The sequence below is a fragment of the Lolium rigidum genome, chromosome 5 (genome assembly GCF_022539505.1).
Source record: "Lolium rigidum isolate FL_2022 chromosome 5, APGP_CSIRO_Lrig_0.1, whole genome shotgun sequence".
In the NCBI taxonomy this organism is placed as follows: domain Eukaryota; kingdom Viridiplantae; phylum Streptophyta; class Magnoliopsida; order Poales; family Poaceae; genus Lolium; species Lolium rigidum.
The window spans coordinates 152,824,768-152,833,800 of record NC_061512.1 but is presented as its reverse complement, the minus strand read 5'-3'; the positions used below and the strand labels follow the sequence as shown (position 1 = coordinate 152,833,800).

The following is a 9,033-nucleotide window of genomic DNA, read 5'->3' as shown; positions in this document are numbered from 1 at the left end:
CGTGCTCGCTCGCTCCGTTTCGCGGCGCGTTTTCGGTAGGTCTTTTTTTGGGGGGGATTTTCGGGTTCTCGTGCAATGTAGAGGTTTCGGGCTGCTCGGATTACGGGGGGTTTGCTTCGAGAGGTTTGTAGGATCGATCTCTGGGCGCGGTGCCCGCGGTCGTCTCGCTCGCTCGGTTCCGCGGCGCGTGTGTTCGTTCCGATTGGGGGATTTGGGTTCTGACGAATGTAGGGTACCGTGCCGTTTGATTCGAGATGGCTGCGTGATATCGCTGACGCCGCTCCTGTGATTTGGTTGGGATTTCGGTGCGCTCCCTCCTTCAGTTGCGTTTCTGAATTTTGGGACTGTTCCTGCGTGCGCCGAATTTTGGGTACGGAGGGGGCATTCAGTTCAGTTCGTGCGGTTTTTTCTTCTTCGTGACCAGTTGAGTGCTTGGTTCTTATTTCGTGATCGAACTGTGCCTGCTCGGGAGGATTCGCTGCAATAATCTCGTGCTCTGCTGGTGCACGCGAGTTTTGATTATTTCAGTTTTGCAAGGGCATTTGCCTTGCTTTATTATGGGGTATATTATTTGGGATTCTGCCTCGGTTTGTAAGATTGGCTTGGATTTGTTTTTGATTTCCCCGTGCCTCCTGTTACCGTGGACTGATTTCGCCTCTGTGTGTTTTGAAATAGGAGAGAGGGCAGCGCGAGCGGGGACTCCACGGCGGCGCTGGCAAGTGCTTCTCTCCGGCCTTCCTCCTCCTCCTCCCCCCATCTCTCCGGTGTTCCTGCGCCCTTTATTTCTCTCCAGCCGAGCCCATTCGCCCCTCACCCCTCCTGCGTCACGCGAATCCCGTGGTGCCTCCGCCGCTTGAGGGCCTAGCTCCTCGCAGGTCTGAGGGGCGAGCCCCCGAGGGCCGTCTTCACGGCCTCCACCGGCTTCGTGTTTTGGTGGATTGATTTCGCCCGTGTGTTTTGAGATACCCGTGTTGCTTCGATTCCCTACTGTTTGTGCTTCGTGATAGATCCTTCTCCGATGCTGTTTCTGTCCTGGATGTACTTAGGATTGTAAATTAGTCGGTGCGCCATTTCTAGTTGGCCATTTACTTCATTTTCAGACTACAGTTCTGCAGCTGCGAACAATAATTCTAAGATAGCATTTCGGTTATGATTGTTGTACCGTGGGTGTGTTGTTGGTTGCACAGACATTGTGAATTTGGAGAGCTATGCATGAGCATGGCTTGCTAATATATTGAATTTGTAGGGCTAATGCTTGGTAGAAATCCTATACCAGCTTTGTTATGCTTTCAGTTTTATCAAGCTACTTCCAGTTCTAGTATTAGACAACCTCCTTTCCATTAGTGTTCTGTGCTCTGATAGTGTCCCCTTTAAAATTGAAAATCCCCATAGTCAAGAAGTTGTTGTGCTCGTTGCCCTTGCAATGCATTTATATCCTGTTCTCATATTTTTGTTCTATTTCTGGCACTCCAGTTTTTATTTGACAATTATTTTACTCAAATAGTCTCATGCGAATAATGAAAGGGTAATGTAGCACTCTTGCAACTTCTTTTACATGTGGTTTGCTTTTCATCAAGAATCTCCACAGAATTAGTTGGTGCAGCTCTGTTCTGCCTTGTCTAGAACACCACTGTCTTACTTCTCACATTTAATATTTGTGAGTGCCCAGTGCCCTGTATTTTTTTGTTTGCCCTAGTCATATTTTGATGTTACATTTCTATTTCTTTATTGTCATGTTTTGGTGCTACCTTTCTAATTGTTTACTGTCATGTTTTGATGGTACCTTCTTTCTTGCATTACTGTCCTGTTTGTGTATGATTCACATGATCAACATTGTTTTTAAAATCCTTTACAAAAATAAACTTGTTTAGGTGTGTTTCCACTTCTATTTACCTTATGTTCTTGTGTATCACTAAACCTTAGAAATTAACTTCATTCAGATCTGATTGTATGGCGGCTAAAACGGGTGGAGCTGTCGAAGTGCATAAGAATGACACTGTCAAACGCACAGCAATGGCAAGGCGTGGCTTTGGCCGTGAAGGGAAGCCCATTAGGTTGCTGTCAAACCACTTTGCTGTGAACCTTAGTGGGGTTGATGCGGTTTTCTACCAATACAGTGTAATGCAACATTCTGAATTCTGCAGTTGTTATTCTTTTCTCATGCATTTGATGATTGTCGTTCAGTGCCTATTCTGAAACTATTTGTGATTATATCGTAGGTTTCCATCAAATCTGATGATGATACGGTGATTGATGGCAAGGGTATTGGCCGGAAAGTCATTGATAAAATGCTGCAAACATACAGTTCTGAGCTTGCTGGGAAGGACTTTGCCTATGATGGTGAGAAATGTCTATTTACTGTTGGGCCTCTTCCACAGAACAACTTCGAGTTCACTGTTATCATGGAGGAAACATCTTCAAGGTATGTGTGTATCTTCAATTGTGGCAACTATCCAAGTTGGCAAATTTTGTGAAATTTCAAGTATCTGAATAATGACCCATTCTTGTTCTTCTTTTACTGGAAATCCTTTCTTGTTCTTAGTCTGTGCAATTTCCTGTTGCCATTTCCTAAAAAGTTATGTTCAAAATCATATGTTTCTTATTGTGCAGATCTTTTTGTGTATTTCATTTGCGGGGGTATGGTGTCTAATTTATCATTTTACCTTAACCATGAAAGAAATACCTTTGGAGATCGTTTGTTGGAATGCATACTTTCATTACATATTTACATTACCACATGCTACTGGCATCTTGTTTAAAAGTAAGGAGGCAGCACCAGTCAGCTTGTTCTCCTACTGCTATTTCAGTTCCAAAGTTTTAAGAATTTGTGAAACAGTATGACATTTGTAGTTAACTGGTCTCTTGCATAGAGGGCTAGCCTTTTTTTGTTGAGTCTGTTTTTGTACACAGAAGAATTTGTGTTAAGCAAAATGAGGAAACATCCTATATTTGGCCCAAAGTTTACTTGAAAAGGTTAACCCAATCGGATTATTGGGTTGAAGTTTTATTTGCTATTTGGTTAAGCCAGAAAGGAGTTTATGTAACTGGAACTTCTGTTCATGATATTTGTTGTAGTATCATACGCATTAGTACATTATGTTAATGCTTGAGACAGGTATAGGTAAACAAATATCAATAGCAAACTTACGCAAAGCTCATATCTTCTTCAGGGCTGTTGGTGGAAGTCCTGGACATGGAAGCCCTAGTCTTGGTGACAAGAAACGAGCAAAGCGGTCACATCTTCCAAAACAGTTTGTAGTGGGTATAAGTTATGCAGCAAAGATCCCCCTCAGATCAGTTGCTTTGGCGCTTCAGGGAAGTGACTCGGATCATGCCCAGGATGCTCTGAGAGTCCTCGACATTGTTTTAAGGCAACAACAGGCTAAGCGGTATGGAGAATGTAATTTTACACTCTGTTTATCCCTTCAGTGTCATTCTGATTGTAATTATTGTTTGTTGTATCCAGAGGTTGCCTACTTGTTAGGCAATCATTTTTCAGTGATGACAGCAGAAACTTAGTTGATTTAACTGGTGGCGTCAGTGGATGTCGTGGACTGCATTCTAGTTTCCGTACTACCAGGGGTGGTTTATCTTTAAACATGGGTACGTGTTCTTTTATCGACCTCTGGATTTTGATTCGCGTTGCTAATCTTGATAAACTTTTGTGCCACATTTATTTTAAACAGATGTTTCAACCACTATGATTGTGACTCCTGGACCTGTTGTCAACTTCCTCCTTACAAATCAAAATGTCAGAGACATTAGAGAACTCGACTGGCTCAAGGTACACATTGTTATACCACCCATGATACCCCAGATTTTGTTTCTTCTAGTGAATCAATATTTTTAGTTTTTTGTTTGCTTTCTCATGATGCATACTTTTAGAACTTGTCTCAAACTTGTCGTTGTATATTTTGCAGGCTAAGAGAATGTTGAAAAATCTGAGAGTTAGAGCTACGCACAACAACATGGAATTTAAGATCATTGGGCTTAGTGATCAACCATGCTATAAACAAACGTATGGCTCTATTCTGGCATGCATTATTTGTTATATTTCTCACAAATGGTTTCTTTTATTCTAGATCTCTGGTCAATCTTGTATTACACTGTAGTTTATCCTTTATTCTCATGCTTGGTCTGTCCAACCTTCCTTGACTTTTTTCCTCCAGTTATACAAACATACTGCTGTAGGATCCACACAGTTGATTGTGTGTAACTTTCAGCAATAGTGTTTTTGTGAATATACACACTGAACTCATCATGTAAAAATTAAACTTGTCACCTTGAAATTTTTTGTAATACCATACCTTATGACCTTTCCACATATACTTTAATGTAAAACCAATGTGCAGAGCCACTTGAGACCAGAAAAGAACACAAATGTTATTTACCTGGAGATATTAGTTTATTTAATAGTTACAGACTTACAGTTACTACAACCTTCTTTGGTCATGTTGAAATCTACATTGATGCACAGATTTCCTATGAAAGTTCGGAATGGGAGCAGTGAAGGTCAGACTGTTGATATTACTGTTGAGGAATACTTCAAAACCAAGCAGGTGGTTTTGGATAAACCTTATCTTCCATGTCTTGATGTGGGAAAACCAAAACGCCCGAATTATCTCCCAATTGAGGTTTCAACCTTGTCTGTTATTCATTTCATACTTATCCTGGTAGTTTTAGTTTCTGGCTGCACACAAAGTTCAACTTGTGATTTTTTTTTTCGTGCAGCTGGCGAACTTGATATCACTTCAACGTTATACAAAGGCACTATCTTCTCAGCAAAGAACAATGTTGGTTGAAAAATCACGACAGAAACCTCAGGATCGCATGAGAGTTGTTACCGATGTGGGTTTGCTGACTTCTGTTGAGATATTACAGCTTAGAGTATTTATTTTGCTTTGTTGCTGACATATGCAATTTACAGGCATTAAAAAGTAACAGATATGATGATGATCCAATCTTTTCTTCCTGTGGCATTAAAATTGAGAATCAGCTCACGCGTGTTGATGGTCGTGTTCTGTCTGCGCCAATGGTTAGACCTGATCTATTTTGCATTTTGCTCTTTTCATAGATGACTCATGTACTGATATGTCATTCCAGTTGGTTGTCGGAAATAGTGAAGATTGTTTTCCAAGCAGAGGCAGGTGGAATTATAATAACAAGGTATGACCTAACTGTCTTACAATAAAAGGCAGCCACTTGTCTACTTGTATTGGAGCACACCTAGCCAAACTATTCTGGAATGAACTTACATTTCATATGGTTACTGTTGCAGAAATTATTTGAGCCTGTCAAGATTGAGCGTTGGGCAATTGTTAATTTCTCTGCTCGTTGTGACATGAGCCGGATCTCTAGAGATCTGATAAACTGTGGACGAACCAAAGGCATCGTAAGTTTATTTTGCAGTAAAGTTTGACCGTATACAACTTGTCTTTAAAGATGTGGTGTTGACCATGTAATTTATACGTTCCTATGTTTCGTAGATTATTGAGCGCCCTTTCAGCCTTGTGGACGAGGATAGCCAAGCTAGGAGATGTCCTCCTATTGAAAGGGTTGAAAGGATGTTCGAAAAAGTTAAAGCAAACCTTCCTGGTCCTCCGGAATTTCTGCTTTGTGTTCTACCAGAGAGGAAGAATTGTGATATTTACGGTAATGTGTTAAAACAGTTGATATTTTTTACACTCATGAATTCTTCACGTAACCAACTCATTTTATCATCCTAAAGGTCCATGGAAGAAGAAAAATCTTCATGAGATGGGTATTGTCACTCAATGCGTTGTTCCTAGTAATAAGATGAATGATCAATACTTCACCAATGTTCTTCTAAAGATCAATGCTAAGGTACATATACTTATATCTTTACCTGATCGTGCCTCTTAAGTTAGACCTAACTCTTACAATAGCTTGGCTGGATGAACTTTAATATGTTTATTTCTGTTAATAGCTTGGCGGAATGAACTCTAAACTGGCAATGGAGCATCGCCATATGACTCCAATGGTCAGTAAGATACCCACATTAATTCTGGGAATGGATGTTTCACATGGCTCTCCAGGTCGATCAGATATACCGTCAATAGCTGCTGTATGTCTTCTCCCTTCTGCAGTAATTGCATCAAACAAATATCTTGGTAGTTTTATCCCTTGAGTAGTATTCCCAAAATTGGCTGCATTGTTTAAACGAAAATATAGCACTAAATCACTAATAGTCTGCATCATTCAAAGAAAAAATAGCGAATTCAAGAAAATTTTGAAGGCTCTAATTTGATTATCTGATTTAGCTAGTATGTTCAACTTTCTTTTGTATTGGACAATTGTGGGGTTATTATATACCATGCATATGCTACAGGTTGTTGGGTCCAGATGTTGGCCACTGATATCACGGTACAGGGCATCTGTCCGGACCCAGTCTCCAAAGGTAGAGATGATTGATTCTCTTTTTAAGCCACTGGATGATGGAAAGGATGATGGTATAATAAGGTGTTGTAAACTTATCTCTCATGTATTATTTCTGTTTACACATGGTGGTCTTTTAGTTGTAAGGTATGTTCTTCTAAGCCAGTTACATATTTTTGCTTTGTGTTTTCAGGGAGCTTCTACTAGACTTCTACCAGACCAGTGATCAAAGAAAGCCGTCGCAGATAATCATTTTCAGGTCTCTATTATTTTTTATATTTTAGCATAAAAATTATAGATACTTTGGACCTTACTCTTCATAGTTCTGCTGATGCTGTAAATATGTTTAGTTTTCTCCAACGATTATTTCATTGGATTATGGAAACTTGCTGTAGCGCTTTTACAAAAGAAATATTGAGATCTTTTTTCCTGTTTGGCAAAGAGATGTGAGGTCTACAAGCCTTCAGTTATCTACAGAAAATAAAAATGTGTACTATGTGGAACTACTAAACCATTTTCTCTTTCTGCCCTTTCCCTCTTTTTATTGCACATTCGAGAATAAGAGTTGGTCGGTGTTAATGCGGCACCCATAAACATATCAAGTGGACAGTTTCATAAAATGGATATATACATTTATTAGTGTGTGCTCCTGTATTTATGTTTTACTTTGTACTAGGACACCTAATTAATGTTAAAGACTTTACTTCCACAACGTTTGGATTCTAAGTACATTTTCGTGTTTGAACTTACTTATGTAGCTTTTTTAATTTTGAAAACGCATTGACTTCCTCACAAAAACAACTCAATATGTATTTCGTTGACATGAAAAAGTCCGACCGCAGCTTTCTGTTTGCATGCGGAAACAATAGACATCGTAAATAATACTACCTCTGTTCCAAAACGTTAGCTTTCCAAAACATACTACATTTCGGAACGTAGGTAATAGCATTCTCTTTGTTGCCTCATGTGTTTCAGCTTTCAGCTACATTGTAATAAATAGTTACAGGTAGTTTAATTTTTTTCATCATTTTTCTTATGTTTGCAGGGACGGTGTGAGTGAGTCTCAGTTTAGCCAAGTACTGAATCTCGAGGTTGATCAAATAATGAAGGTTGCCCTTGGCACTTATCTGTCTTGATGAACACCTTGCTTTCTGTAAGTACTTCTTGATAGAATTTTGATGATGCAGGCTTACCAGAATATGGGTCAGGGGCCACCTCCAAAGATTACAGTTATCATTGCTCAAAAGAATCACCACACGAAGCTGTTCCAAGCTGATGCACCAGATAATGTTCCACCTGGTATGCAATTGTCCTCTGTCAAACAGAGGAGAACAATATAAGGAACTAATTGCATTCTGGTTGTTTGAACAGGTACTGTAGTGGACTCGGGTATTGTTCATCCAAAACAGTATGATTTCTACATGTGTCCTCATGCTGGACCTATAGTAAGTCTTCTTGCTGAGATCCTAGAGTATTAGAATTGCATCATTTGAAATATGTAAATTTTAACCAGTTGTAAATTTAACAGTCCCTGTTCAGGCTTTTCATGACTTCTGTACATTTGGCATCCTAAATACTACTACCAGTGTGCATGTAAGCGTTGTGTATATTTCACATCCTAAATACTTGTGAAATGTGATCTGCCTTGTAGGGTACCTCAAGGCCCACCCATTATCATGTCTTGCTTGATGAGATTGGCTTCTCGCCAGATGACCTCCAAAAGCTAGTTCTCTCACTTTCCTATGTGTAAGTACATGGCTGTTTTCAAATCTATACCTCATATGCAATCACATGGCATTCCTTTTACTCGTGAGTCTGGATTCTAATATTATGTGTGTGTTTGCAGTTATCAGAGGAGCACCACTGCAATATCTGTGGGTATGTTGATATATGTTCATCACATTTTGTTTGATTTCGTATTTTGAAATATGCCATGACGTTTGATCAATGCTTCTTTTATTCTCCAGTGGCACCTGTCTGTTACGCTCACCTTGCAGCAGCACAGATGAGCCAGTTCATGAAATTCGAGGAATTTGCTGATACTTCATCTGGGAGTGGTGTCCCGTCATCTACGGCGACTGTCCCTGAACTGCCGCGGTTACATGCTGATGTCTGCAGTTCGATGTTCTTTTGTTGAGCTGGTTTTAGTCAGTCCATTGTGCAGCAAGGGTTGACTCTGTCCGTGTGAAGAAACCTGATATTGGACAGGTGACAGTAGGCTTTACTGGGATCAATTTTTTGGTTATTTTATCTGGACTGTGTATGTAGTGCACCGTGGTTAGTATAGTGTCAGTGGTTAGGGTCATCCGGAGAGTAGTAACAGTTGACGCTTGATCGATAGAAGGCTTATGGAATATGGATATGTACTCCAGATTCTTAACTTTCTCCCATCCGTAAGCGGGGTAACATTGATATATGTGCTGAAATGTTTTGTGGGATTGACTCCAACCAATTTAAGTGAGAATGGCTGCGAGATGTGTATCCCCACTGGTTTTGATAGTTTGCTATTTCGTAAAAAGATACATACGCACCATTGTGATATAGTCTTGAATAGCCTTGCATTAGACCAACTGAAACTAAATTAAGGTAAACATATGCTGTATTGTACTAGTACCTAATTGGGAAGGCCTGAGTAGG

The 9,033-nt window shown here is 40.0% G+C and overlaps 1 protein-coding gene across 1 annotated transcript; it reads left to right on the top strand.

Moving 5' to 3' along the window:
- The first annotated feature begins 628 nt into the window (after nt 1-628).
- LOC124652379 (protein argonaute 16-like) lies at nt 629-8,812 on the top strand. The gene is made up of 23 exons (XM_047191397.1): nt 629-715; nt 1,941-2,118; nt 2,220-2,422; nt 3,171-3,389; nt 3,467-3,603; nt 3,687-3,784; nt 3,921-4,018; nt 4,478-4,634; nt 4,732-4,848; nt 4,928-5,035; nt 5,104-5,166; nt 5,279-5,392; nt 5,487-5,652; nt 5,729-5,844; nt 5,948-6,085; nt 6,350-6,480; nt 6,590-6,655; nt 7,442-7,505; nt 7,584-7,695; nt 7,768-7,841; nt 8,048-8,142; nt 8,243-8,274; nt 8,364-8,812. The coding sequence occupies exons 2-23, from the start codon at nt 1,951-1,953 to the stop codon at nt 8,531-8,533; spliced, it is 2,646 nt and encodes an 881-aa protein (XP_047047353.1). The 5' UTR covers nt 629-715; nt 1,941-1,950; the 3' UTR covers nt 8,534-8,812.
- Nucleotides 8,813-9,033: the final 221 nt, after the last annotated feature.